General features: G+C 48.4%; 1 protein-coding gene across 1 annotated transcript in view; it reads left to right on the top strand.

Moving 5' to 3' along the window:
- The window catches only part of LOC8030581 (cytochrome P450 3A14), a 53,002-nt gene extending 37,800 nt beyond the window's left edge, over positions 1-15,202 (top strand). Inside the window, exons 12-14 of the mRNA XM_040206709.2 lie at positions 614-754; positions 2,983-3,145; positions 15,045-15,202. Coding sequence (XP_040062643.1) covers positions 614-754; positions 2,983-3,145; positions 15,045-15,122 — 382 coding nt within the window. The 3' untranslated portion in view covers positions 15,123-15,202. The remainder of the gene's footprint in view (positions 1-613; positions 755-2,982; positions 3,146-15,044) is intronic.
- The last annotated feature ends 6,912 nt before the right edge of the window (positions 15,203-22,114 follow it).

The raw sequence follows: 22,114 nt of genomic DNA, 5'->3' as shown, positions 1-22,114 counted from the left end.
AACGTGTGACATTAAAGTAGTTCACCCCTGTGTTCCCAGTCAGCAGCACTCCACAAAAACGCCTAACTTGGCACGAGCTCGGCAACCCTGTCAGTTTAAATAGGCCTAACTTGAGCCTAACACGGTTTTGCTCCAAGACCAAAGCATTTTTCCTGGTCTTTTTTATGTCTTTCCTCTGGCTCGCCATTTAATCGCTGAAGTGTTAGACGTCTTCCCTAGATTTCACGTAAGACACGAAGAACCCGCAGCAAAGCCTAAACTTGGCATTTGTTTAGGAATTTAATTCTAAAGTTGCAAGATGAAAACCAAAAAGCTAGAAGTGGCGCCTGACTCTGGCTCCTGTTTTGCGATTGAGGCCAAATATGCGAGATGAGAGCAAAACAACCAACCGTGGCGTCTAAACTTGATATTGTTTGGTAATTTAGGACAAAACTACCCAGATTCTGGCTGAAGAATGTGAAGATAATTTCTACCTTTTCTTCTTCGATTTTTTAAGGACTAAAATTCACTGACAACAACCGAATTTTGCCCCAAAAAGTACTACTTGAGTTTCCGCACGTGCATGCCTGTTGCACTTTGGAACATGGGCAAATGTCGTCATCCTCATCCACAGGTTTACCACGAGGCAGGCAAAGGAGGACTTTGAGTACCAGGCTACCAAATACAAAGCCGGGACATGCATCATGTCTCCAGTGTTTGTGATCCACATGGACGAGAGGTTTTTCCCAGATCCCACGAAGTTTGATCCTGACAGGTATTACTGACATGAAGCATTTTTGATGATCATCACAATGAAAACGCGTATTGTGAAGAAAATAGTGACTGTGTATTGGTAATATGATCATTTTGGTAGTATTGATAATATGATTGGTAATTTGAAATTGCTAATATGATAATTTTATCAGTGTCATTAAAGGGGCGGTGCAACAATTTGCGGACTTTGGCTAATTAATTGCGGGAATTGATCACGGCCACATATAAAACAAAGGACCGAAAACTATTCTTTCCTGCTTGCCCTAGTTTTCATTTAAAAAAATAAAAGAAATTGGTATCTCTGGCACCCCTCAACTCAACATTGAAGCGGCACCAGCTTCGCCTGTGACGTCATTCGGAGTGGCGTTGGTTTCCGGTTGGGTTCTTCTGGCTTCCGTTTCCCCAGCGCTCGCCGGCTCGCCAGGCCACGCCGCTCTCCCGCTCTCCCGTCGATTCCCGACCAACATGGCGGCGCGGTGGAAGTCGAAGTCAAAGTCGAGGTCGAGACACCGGGTACAATAACGATACCACGATACTACGGACCACGACCAACGCACTCCGTCGAGCGAAGGAAAGACAAAACGTCCGGGTTGCTCGTGTAGCCGCCGTAGGCGCCTCGGGCGTCGACGGATGACAGCGACGGCAGGTTTGTTGACTTGCGGTAGATGGCGCCACAAATAATTCATACCCTTTTAGCGGCAATATTAGGCTTTTGAAGCGTTTCTGCGTGCCTAAACAACAAGATTTTTTAAACTTAACCTTAAATCAAGCTTATAATTGCCTAACACTATCACTTACAAAAACCACTCCGAATGACGTCACAGCACGGGTTCCATTTGCGGCCACCATGTGGCCGCAGGTTGGGAAAAAAGGGTTTTTTATTTTGCGATTACGCAGCGAAATAGACGTATTTTGGGGTATGGTGGCACTTTTTCTCTTACTTATGCCGAAGTAAACAATATAAAAAATACAAGCTGCACATTCGTTCAGTGTTAAAATCATTACACCGCCCCTTTAAGAACACTCTTCAAGCGCTTGTGCAATTTTTCTCAAACTAAGTTTTTCACTATGATCAAGCCGAGTTTGTTTATTTATGGTTGTGTCAGTCTCCAAGCTTCAGGTGACTTCGAAAAAACGAAACAACGTAGACAAAGTGTAGGTAAACTTTAATGTCAACATTCATGCCTAATGTTAGTATTCAAGTACAGCGGTATTCATTTACTGCCACAACGTTGTAGGAATGTTGGCGGAAGTAGCGAGAGAATTCTCAAAAACAATTAAACAAAACTATACAAGCTTGCTTATGCTGACGAACTCTGGTAAGGACAGAATGTGGGGTAGGCTCTCCTAGAAAAAAAAAAAAGAAGCGCACTGCGCTTTATCGCTACCTCGCGCTTCTGCGTGATTTGACCACCGGCCCTCGAAAGCTCAGTCGTCAAGGCACTTGGCGCTTAATCTGGAGGTGACGAGTTCAAACCCGTCGGGTACTGAAGTAATATACGGTCCCCTATACGCGTAACACATTTCGGTGTCGATTTTTTTTTTTTTTTGTGGTCGGTTGTTGCAGTTGGACGTAACAGAACTCTATGAAAACCGGTTGGTACATACCGATTATTTGTTCAAAGTGGGTTCATGATAGCTTTATACTATTTTGGATCTGCCTAAAAACATTACCTCATGCATTGGCCCACGGTCGCTGTCATTTTAAGAAATGCAGGCAATTATCACTATGATGTTTTCTTGGGAATTGTTATTAGCTAATGCCACAAGCTCTTTGGCAGCGCACTGATCATAACACGCTCAGGAGTTGCTCCATCCTGTTTTTCTTTAAGTTGTAGGAGGCTACATTCATCTACTGCTTAAGAAGTGCAGGAAAAGGCTTATTAGTATAGTGAAAAAAAAAAAAGCTGGTCACTAGGGACACAAATTGGCCCTAGAGACCAGCTCGAGATGTCCCCACCATTTCCCCAAATGGTGGGGACATCCCGATTTTGGGGTAACGCTCGCGCACCGCGCAGTTAACGCTGTTGCACTCTCGCGCTGCGCAAAGGTAGAGGGCTGCCACCGATTACCGAGATATCGTATGCGCCCGTCTTCCCCTCCCGACACCCGTCGTCCCAATTCAAAGGAGACAACGAGCGTCGAGTCCGCAACAGCATTCGGCGCCAAGACCATCGAAGTTTCGCGCAAGATGTATTCTCTAGAAAATTATTTTACCGTGTGCTGCAGGTTCAGCGACGAGAACGAAGGCCGTATCCCGAAGTTTGCTTTCCAGCCTTTCGGAATGGGACCCCGAAACTGCGTGGGAACCAGGCTTGCTTATGTCGAGCTCGCCTACACTGTTGCCAGGATGACGCAGCACTTCCGTTGGGAACTCGGCGAATCACAGAAGGCAAGTGAAATCCGATACCTATGCAGCGAGCAAGTGTTCTAAAAGGCGTCTTTGCCATATCGGGAGACAAAGAGAGGCATGCCAATCAAAGTACAACGTAGAGAACGCGTAGAGTGTGTGTGTGTAGGCGTTGTAGAAGGAAGTTGGGGGGAAAGTGGGGGAACGGACAATGTATACGCGCATAGGTCGCATTTGTCACTGGCTCTCGGGGGTATGGGGTTGAGGAGGAAAGCGGGGAGGGAACGCGTAGAGAACCCGCAATGACGAGGCAGCAAAAGCTCTCGCCGTCATTGGTTGAGGTCGGGCAGTAACAAACGCACACGGCTGCATTTGGGGACAAACAAACGCACGAGGTGCGCAAGAAACAGACGAGCTTGAATGCCGTAAAAGATCTAGGAGCGCGCCAATTGATTTTCGGGGCCAACTCTTTCATGATGACTTTCGTTCGAAACTGGAACAGAACAAGAAAACAATTTTTACAGTGGTAAAAAGATGAGAAGGAAAAAAAAGACACCCTGTGCTGGGTCATCATGCAGCTCCATATTTTGCGTCGTGTTTCAAGCAATATGATATTTTTTAGTACTAATGACTTGCTTTGCCAACCCATTGTTAGTTAAGATTCTTGAACAGGTAGAGGTGGGAAGTGCTGGGGGGGGGGGTCTACCTTGGAGCGTGTTTTGTGCATCACAGTTAAGAGGGGGCGCACCTCAGAGCCCCATAGAGAATACATGAGGTTTTTCACCAAATTAAAAAAATTCTGACATAATAACGGCTGCGCGGATCTTCTTGGAAATTTCGGCTTTAAAGACATTGAGTCATTATCGAGACACTAAGCGCAACAAATGTTTCATCATAAATTTAATTATATTCTTTAAAAATCATGAAAATGGTCAAAATCGGCTAATTCGGCACTCTAGCGTTCGGAGCGAATTTACAAAATTATCTAAATTCAAACATAAGAAGTATTGCGCTTAATGTCTTCTAAATTTATTACGGAATCGAATAATATTCAAATTATTCATGTAAGTCGATTTTTTCCATAACTACAGCAAATACAAAGAACCAAGGTGTCGGTGCTTGTTTTCGTCGTTTTTAAGGTACCTCTCTCTCCCGTGCGGTGGCGCTCGCTGTCCACGAAATGCGAAATCGTCCGTTCGGAGATCGGCCGGATCGGCACTGTGCGAGGTGTTCTTCCGCGGCCGTATTCCGCGCCCGTATCCTGTTTCATTCTGCACGCCGAGGCGTCAGTGTGCGTGTCTTGCTTTCCTGGTTCTCGCTGGGTAGGTCTCCGTGTTTTCGCAAGTGGCAAATTCACCATGGAGCTATGGGTCGAAGACAACCGTCCTGTGGCAAGCGGACCGCGAGGTGTTCCACAACCTCGCGGTCCGTCAACGCGTTGTGCTTGTTTCTACTTTTTTTTCTTTTAAAAACGGGCTTTCTTTTTTTTTTTTTTTTTTTGACGCAAAGTTTTATTTTATCGTTATCCTTCACACAAACGTCCTTCGGCCTTGGGGTCGTGGAAATCGGGGATGAAGCGTGCACAAAGTAGATCGTTGTTTTCCTCCTTTTTATTTTTCACGGACATCCTGTGACCTCCGTACGGTTCGTGGTCACCGCAATCTAACGCGGGGAAAAACGGGTCGATGCTCTGTAGTCAGGGTATTCCTAGGGGAGGGTGATAACTCGTTGTTCTTCTGGAAATTCACATATCACCCAAAAAGGTGACATGGGTAATGATTACGGTATGTTTTTTCCGGTGTTTATTTTTGAGCGAAAATCGGTGCATGTTTTTCGGTGCTTATTTTTTAATCACCAGTGTATTATGGGTTGAACGTCTTGTGATGACGCTAAAAAGCGTTGATGACCAAAGAAAAATGCGATTGGACACGAACATTTCAAATTTCCAATTCTATTCACATATCCATTACGCTCTTCTCGTGGGAGCATCTATCCTGACGAAAAATGCCTAAGTCATTGAGCTGTGAACGCATACTCAGTGTACAATCTTTCGGCCTAGAGAGGTATTGCGCACGCTCGAACGCGCTTCACAGCCCAGTAGACGAAGTTAGTGGCACCCAGAAGGCGAGTTTTTGAATGGTCTGTAGTAGGCAAAAGAAACAAATAACAATCAACGCATATCAGCTCTTCAAGCGAAGAGGCGCGTTTCTAAGGTCAATGGTTCCGGACGGCACTAATGTTGTTGGCGTTGTCGTAAGATGACGTCAGTTCATACGAACTGACGTCATCTTACGTGATCACGTGACACAAACACGTCATCTTACATGATCTCGTTACACGAAATGTCGTCATCTTACGTGATCACGCTGCACGAAATGACGCCATCTTACGTGACCACGTAACACGTCATTATGTAAGTCAACCTCTCCCCACAGCAGCGCGCTCCGCGCTTTCCGGGCCCGTGCAGTGCTGTAGCCGAAAGCAAGCTCCCTATGGCAAGCGAAAGCTTCTGAAGTCTCACATTGAGAATACTCGCAAGCGACCGTCTGTGGAAGCTTCGCACGTTGAGGTTTTTGTTGAGATCGAGCCATCGTGTTCCATTAACTATAGTTGAAGTTATCGTTCAATAAAGCCCTAAAAAATATGAATGTAGTTGGTGTAGACATCAAGATCTAATCAAAAATGCGGTTTGACTTCGTTTAATTAACGTATATATACAAGTGTAGAAAAAAATGAGTTATTTGTGCATAGATGTTTTAAAAAGTGTTTATTATTCGACATAGGACTTTGGGAGAAGGATGTGTTCAGATTTTTCTTCATGAGCGCAAATATACCTGACGCAATAAATAGTGACGACTTCATCGTCCCAGTGGTGAGCAGGTGATTTCTTGCTCGAAACAATGATGCCACTCCATAAACCAAGTTCTGTGACATATGCTTTTCCAATGTCTGGTCACTATTTTGTAAACCTTTCAGTCCAAACGAGTATACTTCTGTTTGTTTTTGTTAGCTTAGGAGGGAGTCACAGAGCCTATCTTTTTGTCTTCCTCTAGGACAGACGTACAGAGTTATACCGCAACACGCATCTGTGGAGCACACAGAGCTATCGCTCTCCTGTTGGCGGTACAGTAGCAGACGACACAACGCAGCTCCGTAGTCTATCGAGGGCACGGCTAGCCGCGGCCCGTAGCGCGACCGTTCAGACTAGGGAAATGGTTTTGAAGAACCGAGAAATGGTATCTTGTGTACAATAATCACATGTCGTTAGTATACTAGTATTCTACTTGCTAAGCCAAATAAATATTTGCAGCTTGTGAGAATATGTTTGCGTGACGATTTACCGTTCACACTCCTGACGGATGTTAGCGAATCCTTCATGTTCGTGGCTCGCAGTTATCGGTACCCCCCCGGAGTGACTTCACCATAAATATTTTTTTCTTGCTTGCAGGACATCATAAAAATCACAAACACGCGAGAAAAAAAAAATCTTATGAGTACGCGTGATTTTGAGCTTCGCAGCTCTAAAGATGCCCGGTAAATGTCGTCCAGCTTGGGAAGAAACTAATCCTTTTTGTTGGAGTTTGACTATCGTATGCTGGCAGCTCGTTTCCGGTCTGTTTTTTCTATACTCCGTTTCACCGTAATTTGGCAACCCTCAGTCAGAGCTGCTGTGAGGGAATCACAGTCGCGGAGCAAAGCACGTGACAGCTACTTTTAGGAGCAGTACTATGGCGCCTGCAGCGCGTCTCCGACTGGTGTGTTTAGCGTCTTATGCTGGCCATACATCAAAAGTGGTCCCAATGTGCAACAAATGACGTCACAGAAGACGGAGTGTCGCGCTGTTGCATCTCGCGATCCTGGCAATTCATCGTAGAAATGCTGGCGAAAACAACGAGGGAACACGAGTGTCGCTGTCGTCATGGCGTCCCAACGAAAAGCAATTGAACAATTTCGACGTTTTTGTAATTCGGTAGTTTAAATTACTGTATACAATTTTTAAGAAAATAAAGACATCATAACCAAATAGGAACTTCCGTGCTAAAACATGCAGTGCGAAGTGAAGACAACTACTATTTTTTTTTCTTGATGTCCGCAAAAAAAAAAAAAAAAAAAAAGGCTATGCAGCATCGATCCTACCGTTTTTTTTTTTTTTTTTTTTTTCGCACATTATGTGATGTCCTCTAACACGAAAGTACCGACGTAAAAGTGCTGTAGAGACGATATAAAAACAAAAATTTAAGTGAATCGAGCTTTGTAGTGGAACGGAAAAAAATAAATAATTAACGACTTTTTACGGTAAACACTTCACCTCTAAGTAGAACTTCAAAAAAGTGACGGTTACGCGCTTTCATGCCCATTTCAACAAAGTTGGGAGAGCGATGTATTGCATCTTGTGAATAGACATGTGGAGCAGCATGTTTATGTTAGAGGCATTGTGTGTAATCGCTGCGCAGTACCTGCCAAAAGAAGATATTATTTGGGCACAGTCTCAACCGTTTCCGTCTGTGTGTGCTACGAATACAGCAACTCTTTTCGTAGAAGAAGTGATGAGGAAATGGCGTGCCCTTGATGGATACGATTGTGATTATGAAATAAAATTTTTAATCAGTCAATAATTGCGACCTATCCGGTCGCCTGGAACCCCGACAACAACTATCGTTCTCTGGAAAGTTCATTCTAATATTTACACGTTTTGTGGAGTTCATCGAGCGAATAAGAATGTTCCAACAATGAGCTAAACCTACACGAGTTCCTGAATCCAACACGGCGCTTTTGAATTTTAGCGCCGTAGATAGTTCTGCGAACAGTGTATACTTCTGTGCAAATATTCGTCTAACAGTTTTGCAACGTTGGAAAGCATCGGAATGATTCAGAATCACTGCGGAGTTGATACTCGGGAAGATAAGACGGGCACTTGGGAGAAACGGACCGTGGCATTTGAGACAGGGGCACAACCGGGGGACAAACGTGCTACAATCGCATACCCTTCCAAGGTCATCACTTGGGCGACCGCGCGCGCGCCCAAAAAACCTTTCTTTTCTTCTTTTTAGGGTTGGGGGGGGGGGGGGGAGGGGGGGGGGAGTGGTGTAGGCGCTGATTGTGTTCCTCCTTTGTGGCTTTTGACAGACGCACAACGAGACTGGCAGAACAAGCGCATGATTCATTTCTTTCGATGGAGGCGTTCTGTCTGTGTATGCGAACATGATTTCTTTCCCCTTTTAGTTAGTTGTTCTTGCCTTGACTCGGGTCCCAGTGGGTGCGTTGTCGTTGTATGCCCACTATTTTTTTTTTTTAGTTTATGGTAGTTTTTGCGCTGATGGGTATCAAGGTAGACAAAAAGAAAAAAAAAAGAAATAGCGCCTCGAAAAAAAAAAAAAAGTTGTTGCGATCAGGGATGTTTTTAAAGCGATTTTAGGAGCCTGCAGTGTTACCACAGGTGCAGGATTGAGAGCGTAACCCACGCACCTGAAGAGAAGGGGAAGCTCTCGTCTTATCGGGACTCTCTTTTATGGGTTTCCGCGTCGCGATTGTCCTTCAAAATCAACTGTCATTTATTTCTCGCTCGTGGCTTCCAAGTACTGGAAGCCACGACTCGAGCCACAATGGTTTTGCGAAATCAAGGTTTCGCTGAAATGGATAACTCTCACGTACAGTTCGACGCGCAATACCTTTGCCGTATTGACTCGCGAGAGATGCCCCCAACACGGCTGAGTATGGCGGTGCTCCAGACCTAACATCTAAATTTTGTTGCCTTACCTGTTACTATTTCGCGCCCATATTGAGCCATATCAAAATGAAAGCGCATGATGAAATAAAAATGACACTCGTTTTCCGCTCGATGGAAATTTCACGCCAGCTCGCTGTCTTTGCTTGTACCTTGAGCGCTTCCCAGCGATGCGGAGAGTTAAAAAAAAACAAAAAAACACATACGATGGCATCCTTTGCACACTCATTACTTCTATAACACTGAGCCACCTCGTATCCTTTTGTTTTTCTTTCATGGTACTAATTTCTTTCTGCGCATTACGGCTGTTACGACGCTAAGTCTGTCTGCCCTTCGAATTTGAACTTAGGCTCAGATCAGGGACGAACCAGTTTAAATCAGGAAAATATAATTAACACTGTAGCAAAGTAAATCTATCATATCGATCGGAAATACGATTTGGCACATTCCATCTGAACACATATTGTGCACAGCGAATGCAATAGCGAGTCAGCGTGCAAAACGCCGCCACACTGAGCTACCATAACATCTCAGCGATTTTCGCATAGCACCGAGCACGGAAAAGAGAAAACAGTTATTCATTCACATAAACGAAGCAAATTTATTTAAAGCCCGGACACTCCGTACGTCCAATCTAGCTAAGGTTATCAATAGACTCGACCATGTCATTTGTCGAAACAGATAAAAGACGTTGGCAGAAATGATTAGACTGAATAAGTGAATCTAACGCACGTATTTTACCAACCGACGGTCGCGCGCCTTCAATACCCTTTCAAATTGTCATTGCACACCTTGGACACACTTTGGGGAGCAATGCATATTTACATCGCCGCCCGAGGTCTCCATTGAACGTGTAGTGCTGACCCAAATAAAATGCTAACCTGACTCTCAATCGCTCACCGCAAAGGACGATTTCGAACAGGCGGTACTGTAGGTCACTTGAGATAGAAAAAAAAATAAAAAAGAAAAACAAGCTATAGAAACGAGCGTCGTGAAAAAGGGGACCGGCATTTTTATTCCTACCTCCGAACAGAAACGAGCGCCACCCACTGCATCACACAGCGCAGAGGCCGGACTCGGCCACCGCGCGTACATACCAAGCGCGCGAGGGAGGGAGAAACTTCCTCCGCCGGGAGAACACGGCACATTTCGGGATCTATTTCACGCAGCGGATAACGCGGGCCTTTTCACACCTCGATACTGGCGCCATCTAGAAGTTGCGCGTTCAACCACGTTTCGAGCCGCGCGCCATCTGGTGGCTGAAACGGACGAATAAATAGAGGTACCGCGCCCTCTTAAAAAGCGTTGTGTTCTTATCAGGAGGTGTGACCTTAAGAGATAGATGCCGAGCAGTCCAGAAGATTTTTATTTAATCTAAAGTTGGTTGTGCTTTGTAGGTTGCCTTTAATTGTTGTTGTTTCTGTTGGATATTTTTTTTCTTATGTGTGTGTGGGTTCAAGAAAGCTGGGTTATCATCGAGAGCACTCTGTTAAGAAGCAGCATTTCAGCAGCTGTTTGATCTTTGTCATTACCCCCACTCGATCGGCTAATGATTGCTGGCTCAACACCGACAGTAGTGCTCGGAGAAAGAAAATAAGACCTGGTTTTTTTCATTTATCCATAAAACGCCCGGACACTAATCACTCTGCCGATACAGTAGCCACGCTTTATTATGCCTTTTGTCGCGGAACGCCTCTATGCTCGGCTAATTCAGCATGAACTCAGCGACAGCAGGTCAAGCCGGGGGTGAAGACAAAATCTGAACAGCCGCTGAAGACTGGATAAAGCTTTATTCAGATTGATGACGCAAGATGCCGTGCAAACCACACGTTCAAAACTTTAAGTTCAAAGAAAACACGGTCAATTGTCCTGGATTTGTTTCGCCACCTACTGGAGCCCAGCGCCAGCAACGGATTGTCCACGAATGCTGCCTGAGGGTTCGGCCTGGACTCGTGTCCAATCAACACGAGTCTCAACCGAATGGCGATGTAGCGCTCGTGTGCAGTTTCTATCTCACACTGCCACCCAGTAGTCTATTTACATAATTGAGCACTAGAGTCGATGGGAGGTTGAGGCTGAAGTAGGAAGCTCCTCCCACCTATTTCAGCTGGAGAAGGAAGGCCGGAAAGGTGGCTACCTCTTCCCCAGCGTGCGCTCTGGTAAGGCGGAAAGAGGTTGAGTAGCTTCTACTTCGTTCTTGACCAGTGCCCGACTATTCGGCCCTTATCTGGATGTTCAGCTTACGCGGGGACAACGCGCATGTGAAACGTGGTCATTGTATTTTCGCGGGTGGCGTTTTGGACCCCTTATTAATGCGAAAACATTAACTGTCCCATGGAGCGTAGCCGGCGTTGTCTGTAGCAGTGAAAAACGGCACCTAAGTTCCCAATGGCTGAGCGAAACGACACCTGAAGTCCCATTGGCCAAAAGCACAGCAACGCAGATGCATCGTCACGGAAGCCGTAGAGCCGGCAGGGTTCACCGCGCCTGCGCAGTGGGGGAGCACGTGATTTCACAGCCGTAGCGCCGTGTGCGATACGAAGACGTGGCGCGCTGCTTCCAGAAATGCTCTGCGTGTAAGAATGCTCTCGCATTCCTACACGTGAGCAGTCTTTAAGCGCCATTTTGTCATTTTTTTCTCTGGGTAAGCTCAGACCAGTTCAATTCGGACTTCTTTCAGCGCGCAGATGCGAAGGTAGGAGCAAGAATTAGGACGGTTTCTATTATTGTTAAGTTTGCTTGTTTTCTAATTATACGAATGCGGCGCCTGAGTGTGATTCTTTATGGCGAATAGATGGCCATATCCAATCCAAATTGTTTTTTTAACGGTAGATTTCGCAATATGGCCGTTTGATTTTCTTTCTCTTTATGCACCAACACGCTGACTGTGGGCACTGCAATGCCGACAGCAGCGCGACTGCAATAGCGTGACGTCAGAAAGTTGTGCTGGTGTATAGCGGTGACAACGTAGCAAAGTGGTGGTCGTGGAAAGTCTCCGGACCCTCGTCATCCATGCGCAGAGCTTAAGGTTGCGGCGATCACTGGCAAGAACGCCTAACAACCATACCTCGGCAAACCTCACTCATGAGGGCCCTCACTCACCCTCACTCACCCTCATCTTCACAGGTGAGGTGACGGTGAGTGAGTTTCTGAACCAGGAAAATTCATGAGTGTGAGGGTGAGTGAGGGCTGTGAGGGCGGTGAGGGCCATGAGGGCGGTGAGGGCCGTGAGGGCCGTGAGGGCCGTGAGGGCGGTGAGGGCCGTGAGGGCGGTGAGGGTCATGAGTGCGTGAAGGGCGTGAGGGGCGTGAGGGTGGTGAGTGGCGTGAGGGCCATGAGTGCGTGAGTGGTGTGAGGGCGGTGAGTGCGTGAGGGGTGTGAGGGCCATGAGTGCGTGAGGGCAGTGAGTGGCATGAGAGGCGCGAGGGCCGTGAGGGCGGTGAGCGCGTGAGGCCCCCTTCAGATCGAGCATCTTTCTCAGCAATTTTGGTGTTAATGGCGGGTTGTTCTCTAGCTTTCCCTAGATCGACACGCATTGCTGAGATCGGGTCCGGCTCGAAATAAGCAAGCAACTCGGAGCAATTCGAATACGTTTGAAGCGGCTGCATCCAATTAGGGACGCAAAATTTTCACGTGATACCTCGTGCCGGTGATGATGACACCGAATGACTTGGTTCTGGTTTGAAATCGATCGTTTTTTTTGGAAATAAACTGTTCAGAAAGGTGCATTAGTATTCTTAACGAGGTTTAAATGCATAAAAACACGTTTATAAATCGTAATTCTGTCTAAATAGTGCGAGAAAAATAAAATTTTATGATGACGATGTCAAATTGCAGCAATTGGTTGCTGCGTGTGATACCGGGCGGCCCGTGTTGCTGGTGTTACGACGTAAAGTTTTTGGGCGAAATTGCCCCATCTGAGGCTGGCCTGAGTGGCGTGAGGGCCATCAGTGCGTGAGGGGCGTGAGGGGTGTGAGGGCCGCACGGGCGGTGAGGGGCGTGAGGGCGGTGAGTTGCGTGAGGGCGGTGAGTGGCGTGAGGGCGGTGAGGGCCGTGAGGGCGGTGAGTGGCGTGAGGGCTGTGAGTGCGGTGAGGGCCGTGAGGGCGGTGAGGGCCGTGAGGGCCGTGAGGGCGGTGAGGGACGTGAGGGCGGTGAGGGCCGTGAGGGCGGTGAGGGCCGTGAGGGCGGTGAGGACGGTGAGGGCCGTGAGGGCGGTGAGGGCCGTGAGGGCCGTGAGGGCGGTGAGGGCCGTGAGGGCCGTGAGGGCGGTGAGGGACGTGAGGGCGGTGAGGGCCGTGAGGGCGGTGAGGGCCGTGAGGGCGGTGAGGGCCGTGAGGGCGGTGAGGACCGTGAGGGCCGTGAGGGCGGTGAGGGCCGTGAGGGCGGTGAGGGCCGTGAGGGCGGTGAGTGGCGTGAGGGCCGTGAGGGCGGTGAGGGGCGTGAGGGCCGTGAGGGCGGTGAGGGCCGTGAGGGTGGTGAGGACCGTGAGGGCGGTGAGGGCCGTGAGGGCGGTGAGGGCCGTGAGGGCGGTGAGTGGCGTGAGGGCCGTGAGGGCGGTGAGGGGCGTGAGGGCCGTGAGGGCGGTGAGGGCCGTGAGGGCGGTGAGGGCCGTGAGGGCGGTGAGGGCCGTGAGGGCGGTGAGGGACGTGAGGGCGGTGAGGGCCGTGAGGGCGGTGAGGGCCGTGAGGGCGGTGAGGACCGTGAGGGCCGTGAGGGCGGTGAGGGTCGTGAGGGCGGTGAGGGCCGTGAGGGCGGTGAGTGGCGTGAGGGCCGTGAGGGCGGTGAGGGGCGTGAGGGCCGTGAGGGCGGTGAGTGCGTGAGGGCCGTGAGGTTCAGTGAGGGTGAGTGAAGGGCTGAAGGTGAGTGTGACTGTGAGGGTGAGGGTGAGTGAGGGGCTGAAGGTGAGTGTAGCTGTGAGGGTGAAGGTGAGTGAGGGGTTTAGGTGAGTGTGGCTGTGAGGGTGAGGGTGAGTGAGGGCAACCTAAAATGCCGACCTCTGCTAACAAATCACGCCGCGAAAAGCGTGAGGGCAATTGGGAAAGCAAGTCGTCTGCTTCTTGCGCAGAAGTTGCGGTGACCTCAGAACGACGCCGAGCTCTGATTGGCTTTGCTTGAAAAAACAGTAGGTAAACCTCAATGCCAGATGCCAGGTCTAACCACTATTATTTTTTTTAATCATCCAATGCCAGTTTGGCGTTCTAGCATCATCGCAACCCCTATGCAAGAAGCAGACGAACTTGCGTTTCAAATAAGCTATATCCAGCTTTTCTTAAAGGGGCACTCTAGGGGATTCTAAGATCATATCTTTATGTTGACGACTCAATCCACGGAGCCCTAAGCACCCTAAAAAACCCAAGATTGCACTTATGGACGGGCGACTTTCGTATTACAAATCTAATCAAAGATTCGTGATACGACCCCTCTTTCTGTGCCTTGGAGTATACACCAGGGGGCGCCGTCAGGCGACGATCTCGAACGGCGATTCCCGTGTTACGTATCTTACACCCGAATATTTGACGTTTTCGTTCAAATATCATGCGTAATGTGCCCAAAAAGAGCAATAATAGTAACGTTCGGTATCTCCACGCCATTAACTATTTTCATTGGCAAAATTTTATGGAGGTTGTAGGAACCCAAGAACGGCCCCTCCGTGTTAAATTAGTGCCCTTTGAGTTCAATTGGGTAAGTTTACTAGGGTGTTTTGCCCTCTATAAATCGCCCCTTTATTGACTAAAGCCTAACAAATAATTTGACACCAAAAGCAAGCTTCTACATAAGGCACCGGAGGGCTCGCGATCAGTGACTGTAGTTGAAAGGTGCATGATCGAAATGTCTCAAAAACTCAATATAATATTTGAACGAGTTCATGCCATCATCATGTTTCATCAAATGTGAACTGTTTTGTTGTAACTTAAGTCATTTATAATGCGGCATGCCCAAGGGGCATTACAGCATGCCCCTTGGGCATGCTGAAATGGCATGCCTAAGGGAGAGTACGGCATGGTACTGTCCAATGCCCAACAAACAATGTGACACCAAAAAACAAGCTTCTAGATAAAGCACTCGGGAAGCCCTTTAAGCTATTACTGTAGTTGAACGGTGCATGATCGATATGTCTCAGCCCCTCAATCAAATATTTGAACGAGTTAGCTCCATCATTATGTTTCACCAAATGTGAACTATTTTGTTGCAACTTGTTGCATGTATAATTTCAGGGAGAAATGCCCATTGGACAGTACGGCATGGTATCGACGCCGGGAAGAGGACCTTGGATTGTCTTCCACAGACTATGAACACCACAGCTTGCCCAACGACCATCACTTTTCTCCTTTGCATCCATGCGCCGAAATAAAGCTCAGTGGTTGAAGCTACACGTGATGTGACTGTGTCACGTTACCACGCGGCATCGGCGGTACTAACAGGACCGAGCCACAGATTTGAGCCTGACTGGAAAAGACCCGCAGCAGACAGCAGTCAGCAAGGACCACCACAGACGAGCTCCTTTATTGTCCTTTTCTTTCAGTTGTCAAAATAAAATTGTTTAGTGCGACCTTGGGGAATTTCCAACAAACAAGTAAGTCCGTGCTACAAATAAAGGCGCCGGTACTAAGTAGACACTTTAGTGATATTTGGGCAAGTATAGCCCTAAAGAGAGAAACCATATAAATATATATGCAAGTAAATGTTTTGAAGGAATGTTTATAGACAGCCGGAAGCTATAGATAACCGCAATAGTCGTCTGGTGTCTCAGTTGTAAGAAATTTAGTCAGTGTGGCACCACTTTTAGCCTGCGCCCGTTTGCTGATCAATACGGGTAACTCTCCCGGCACAAAATCTTTCCAGAAGAGGGATTTTGAAATCACGTGACCGACTCTATGGTTCGAAAGTACTTAATGTTCCAGCCGGTTCCTCGCCATACCTGCGTGTTCTCTTTAATTTTCGATAGACACGACATTTCCCAGAAATAACTTACATGCCGCTCCTAAAGTTCTGGAATGCCGTTCATTCCACTTACATTTCAAGACTCCTCATCCATTTTGTGCACACAAAAGCGAACTCATAAGCCGAAACAGACGTTACGTAGAACTACAAGTGCCTACGGGAATGGGAGGGAGTTATGAATATAAACTTTCGGGTGGCCCCAGAGGAAAAGCCGACGTCTCGCTAAGTAAAGGCCGGTTCACATAATGCGACCGACGCTTACGATCCCTACTGCTGCGCTGACTGTCGTAAAAACAGGTTGTGTGGGAGGCGGACTGCGGAAGCCGAAAGCCCGCATCTGGCGCCCAACCACAAGCCTGAGCACACGACCCTGAGGTTAAGTGTCTGGTGCTCTACCGACGGAGCTAGCCGGGCCCGGTTCGGCTTCCCTGCAGAGCTCATCACCGACGGAGCTACGTATCTCTTTTGAAAAATGCTCCGCAAGACAGGGACACAGTAAGGGAGACAACACGAAGCGCTTCATGTTATCTCCCTTGCTCTGTCCCAGTCTTGCGGCACATTTTGTCAAAAGAGATCATGTACCAACTGGCCCATCTGTCACTATTGATGGAGCTGTGTATTTCCGGAGCAAGATCTTCGCCGACACCTGTGCTGCGCTTGGAATACGGCGGAAGCTAGACTTCGCCGTATCACGGAACGACTCAATCGCAACCTCAAAATGACGTTGATCGCTCACACAGCCCGTCACAAAAAACGGGACGCCAAACTTGACGAGACGGCGTTCGCTACCCGCACCACGGTCAACCGGTCGACAGATCTCACCCTGCGCGTCTCAACTTTGGTAAAGGGCTCAGCTTTCCATTGGAAATTTCGATCTTCGACACAGATGTTGCACCTAACGGACGCCCTTACGCGCAGTTGACCAGGACGTCTACAACCGACTTTCTGCAGTCGTTCGAAAGGCCCGAGTAAATGTCGACGCCGCACGTCTTTAACAGGACGTTCAATACGGCAAGGGCCACCGCGAAGTTTAGTTTCAGATCGGCGACCTGCGAAACCGCAGCTCTCGTGAACCAAAATAAAATCTGAATATCAGTATCCATATCAATATTAAAGCTTCGTCGGACACATACTCTCAGCAGTACATCCAGACCTCCCTTATAGGGACTTTTAGTAAACCGTTACTCTGTTCCGTGTACCGTAATACCGAGCCTTTAAAGCATGCTTTAAAAAGACACCACAAGGAAAAACAATTAACAGTGCGGTTTGGAATTTGTTTAGAAAAGTTAATTTTACGCAAAAACAAAATTATTGTAGAGCAATACTGACGGTGCGAGATTTATTTTAAATTCTGCGTGCAAAGTCCATGACGTCACGGAATAGTCATACACTGGTTCCACCTCAACGAGATGGTCGTGCACTCTCTGCCCCTCAACGTGACGGCCACAGCTTCGTACCTCTCCTCCACGCGCCCGAAATGCCGAAAGAGAAAACAAGTGGAAAGGAGGAGACTACCGACTAAATTGCGTCTCGCGCCGTCAATATTGCTCTAAATAATATTTTTTTTTCACGTAAAATCAATTCCTTGACGCGCTTGTCCCAACCAAGCTGTTTAAGGAAACGAAAAAGATTTTTTGTTTTCTTTTTAGCGGCTTTTTTAACGCGTGCGCCCGGGATACTGTGACCGCGGGGCGCGCGCTTAAATACATGTTCGAAAGGCTCCGTTAGTGCGGTACACGGAACACTGTAACGGTTCGCTAAAAGTCCCGAATAGAAACTGTTAGGTAACCGCTTTAAGAACCCGAGTGATACCGTGGCCGCCGGACGCGCGCTTAAAAAATATTCGGCAGAGACACTTAAAAATGTACATGTGTAGGAATGCTTTGGCATTCCTACACACAGCGCATTCTTACAAGTAACCCGCCTCGTCTTCCTTTCGCACACGGCGCTCCGGCCATCACGCTCCCCTACTGCGCAGGCGTAGCGAACCCCACCGGCTTCAAGACGGCTTTTGTGACGAAGCATTGCGTTGCTGTGCTTTTCTTTGTGCTTTATTTCTGAGGCGCGTCCGCTTTGACTTTGAGCGCACCCGCCGTCTTCAGTGACGTCAGAAGGCCGAGCTCTGATTGGCTCTGATGAAGGGATAGTGGGTAGACCTGAGCCGCCTTCAAGTCTACCTACTATCCTTCCAATCGGAGCCAATCAGAGCTCCCTGCTCAAGAAGACGAACTTGCGCACAGCATAGACAATTTCAAGCATGGGCATGGCGCCCCCGACTGGTGGCCCATGCGTGCAAGCACTTGCAGCGTGCGCGTGAACCGAGCTTTGGTAAGCTTGCAATAGACGTACTGCTAAATTACTCAAGCATCAAAGAGAACGCTGGGAATGGTGTTCTACGCGCTACACGTGCTGGCGTCTGCTCAGTAACTGTTCTAAAGCAAAAGCTAAAAACAAATGAAAACTTCCACGCGCGTTCGAAAACGCTATATCTTGGTTATTCCCTTCGAATCTTTTACACGGAGAGGGCAAGCGCGTGCGGCGCGTAGAACACCAATTTCTGCATTCTCCTTGATGGTTGGGTAATTTAGCGATGTCTATTGCACGGGCTTACCCACTCGAACGGAGGCCTCGTTTACATGAAAGCGACTTCAGCGCATCGGCTCCAATAGTTCTTCGAACGAAGCCGACGCAGCAACGTTTACATGAATGCGCACAAAGCCAACAACCAAGCCCTACACGAAGGTGGCGCCACGCCGTGTAGGGCTTGGCACCAGCCGCACCACGTTTTCCGGTGCATCGCACGTGGAGGTCGTTCGACGCGTTCAGTGAACGTAAAGGTCGTGCCCGCTGTCTTCGGTGATTGGAAGAAGTTACGAGACGGAAGAAACACCAAAACCCAAGCATTCAGGGCTCCAGGCCGGGCCGCCGGGTCACTCTGGACCAGAGGCGACGTGTGTGCGCACGCTTTGAGGACGCCTCCGCTCTTCGCCGCGCCAGACCTCACCGATCGCAACCGGACCAACCGGACCCCAAGTCCGAAAGGCTCCTGCGCAGCCAGGGACGGCACCGACGTAGGAGCTGCTCGTTCTGCGCTACCACGCTGGGCTAATTGAGAAGTTTCAGCGACGGTGTCACCACACTGGCGGCCGGTCGCCGAAAGAGAAAGAGGGGGATAGGTTCACTGGGCGTTGGCTTTGTGTAAATGCGTTGGCCGGCTTCTGGTGTTGGGGCGAGCGCCTCGGGATGGACTGGTGGTCCGCTCTGGGGACGCGTTGCGGTTGGGAGCCGCTCGACGAGGAGGGACCGGTGGTCCGAGGAGAAGGAAAGCAGAGGGATCTGCGTAGCCCTCCAAAGCGGCTCCCCACCCGCACTGCGCGACGTGGTAAAGGAGTCGTACTGCGCAGCTTGTGCCGAGCGGGGAGCCCGATGCAAGGGCAGTCCCAGAATTGCACGTAACACTCGAGGAGCTGGAGCTCCGCAACTTCTCGGCATCCAATGTGCTGGGAGTGGCGGGCCGCTTGTTGGACATGCACGAAGGTTTCGCGGCGATGTCTCTTCGGCTTGGTGGGTTGGTGACGGTGAACACGCGCTGGCGGCCGGCGACCGGGGGGTTGTAGGCGGTGTACAGATTGTACATGACGTCAGGGGCAGCAAAAAAGCGCCCGGTGTCGGCGGCCGCAGCGTAGGGGGGCGAAGAGTCGGGGCTCAGGAGGGGCCGAAGCGGCGGCGTGGGTGGACGTAGTCGGTTGATACTCGACCTGGGAGCCCACCGTCCAGGCGTCGGTGGTTGGGGCGGCGGGGAATGCGGACTGGGTGTCCGCGGTGGGCTGGAGGCGGAGGCCTCCAAATGCCGCGACGGGGGGCGGCTGAGCTTGCGGTCCGGACTGGGCCGGGGCAGCTCCGGGGAGCATGTTTTGGGCGATAGCTCGGCCAACGGCCGCGGCGAGGGCGTCTACCATAAAAATATATAGAAATCTTTTTTTTTAATATGAATATATCTAACGTGCCTATGAATGCACTGGTGTGGTTGGGGGTGGAACCCCCCAACCCAAGAGAAAATGCAAAACAATTTTGTGAATTTGACAAATTTTATTCTTGTTCATTTATCTTTGGAACATACAACTGCAGTTGCTAGTATGTTCATTTATCTTTGGAACATACAACTGCAGTTGCTAGTATAGTATAGTCATAAAGGACGAGAACGCATGCATCTCGGCGTGTAGCAGGAGGTTTCAAGTTGTTGACAACAGCGCTAGTGGATGGTATCGGTACAATGGCTGCATGCCATGTGACCAGAAAAGGCACTGTGGAAACGACGGAAGCGAATTCAAAACAGTACTGTATTAATTATTTTACCTACTTGTTGCTTAACACATGGTTCACTGTGTCAGCAATCGTTTTGTTGGCCGAAGCATTCGAAACTAATCGTCGCGATAAGTGTCAGTGTGCCGAGTTCTCCGGACAATCACCGTTCTAAAGCTCACAACTTTAGGACTTCACCTGCAGAAAGGCTTAACGGAAGGAACGTTATAATTTATCAGCGATTTTGATGTGAGGATCGAATTTTTGTTTCTGGGGACCGAGAAGTCAAATCAGAAATGTCTGAAACTTTCATCCTCGTTTTGTAAAAAAAAAAAAAAAAAAAAACAGCTACAATTTAGTGTAATTACACAAACTACGCCGACTTGACCTAACCATAATACTAACAATTTAACCAGGCGTTTTCTCCAATGCGGGGGTTGGATCTTTGCGCGACCAGGGACACCATTAAGGAAAATGCAGCAACCCGTACAATACGGAAAGAAGACTGTGGCTGGGAATAAGCACGATTGACGATTCTTAGAACTCTCGTGGACCTCACATTTGTTTCCGCGCCAGAGTTACGACGCTCTGAAAATCAAACCTGTGACCGATGGTCAATGGTCAACGAATTTGGCCTTTGATCTTGTAGCGAAGCATGTGTGACCTTTTCACGTCATTTATTTATAATTATAGAAATTATCATTATATTTAAATACTGGTACGTATTTTTTGCAGGCTCATTATTTCGCGATTTAGGCAAAAGCATTTCGGAATGATTCGCGGGTTATAATTTTCGCGACACCGTGGGATCTCAAGATAAATTCCAATGTGTTTACATTTTACGGGAATTGTTTACGGGACCTATTTTTGGCGAATCGTAGGCGATTCGTGAAATTCGCAAAAATTAGGTCCTCGCGAAAATTAAGTAATTTACAGAATATAAAACGAACAATAAATGTATTCTTTTTTAGGTGTTATGAAGTCTACGAAATACACGAGCATGATTTATATTTTGTTCTGGAGACTTCACAGAGGCAACATCAGCGGGACAAGCTCAGCGGCACACCAAAACAGTCGTGCATCGAAAAGCCCGGTACTGAAAAGCGCGGTACCGAAACGACTACGTACCGAAACGACTGCGTACCGAGATCTCCGCACCGAAACGTGTGGTTCCCCATTTCATCGAACGCGTTTCTCACTACCGTAACTATCAGTACTCCAACTATTCCATACCCGTTGAATATTCAAACTCGTTGGACATTCAAGCACGTTGGATATTCCGTCTCTATTAGACCTTTCGACTCGTTGGACATTCAGTCTCGATGGACATTCTGTCACAATTGGATTTTTCATCTCGTTGTACATTCCGTCTCGCCTGTCACCTGACCGACTGGACATTCAGGTTCGTTTGACATTCAGGTCATAAGCGCACCCGATACAGAGGAGACTCATACGACATCCGGCCGATACAGAGCAGACGCATATGTGATGTCTGGTTCAAACCCGGGCCAAAGTTCGATCCTTACAGTGCTCGCATGATGTCGCGTGGATACTAGGCCGGAGGCGAAACAACCGTACAACGATATCTGCAGAATATCTGGTATTTTGCAAAAGGCATTCGTTCGATTTCTTTAGTGATTTTCGGACGGAATGCGCAGGGCACAGGAAAAGTACGCCTTGCAGCTTGAGCGACGGTTATACCAAAACCAACTTTCAAAATGTATTGTGCTCTTTGTGATGCCACATTTTGTATAACCTACAAAATCGAGAAGAAAATATAAAAACACGGTATTGTAAGCGTTTTTTTTTTCTTTCGTTTTGCTGGCGTGAGCTTAACCGGCATTCATTTAACACAGGGGGATGGCATGACGTCACGAGCCTGCCATCCCCCTGAGTCTGCTTGCCTTTTGCTTTGTATTTACGGAGTACGCAGTGAGCGCGGAGGCGGTGGGTGTCGGATTTGTAGCGTCTGCTTGTCGTTCTTTTGCCTTGTATTTGCGGAATACACAGTGATCGCGGAGGCGGTGGGTGTCAGATTTGT

This window comes from Ixodes scapularis, unplaced genomic scaffold, assembly GCF_016920785.2.
Source record: "Ixodes scapularis isolate PalLabHiFi unplaced genomic scaffold, ASM1692078v2 PGA_scaffold6__148_contigs__length_123643588, whole genome shotgun sequence".
Taxonomy (NCBI): Eukaryota; Metazoa; Arthropoda; class Arachnida; order Ixodida; family Ixodidae; genus Ixodes; species Ixodes scapularis.
Note: the sequence above shows the minus strand (reverse complement) of the source record. Positions and strands in the feature narration are given on the sequence as shown.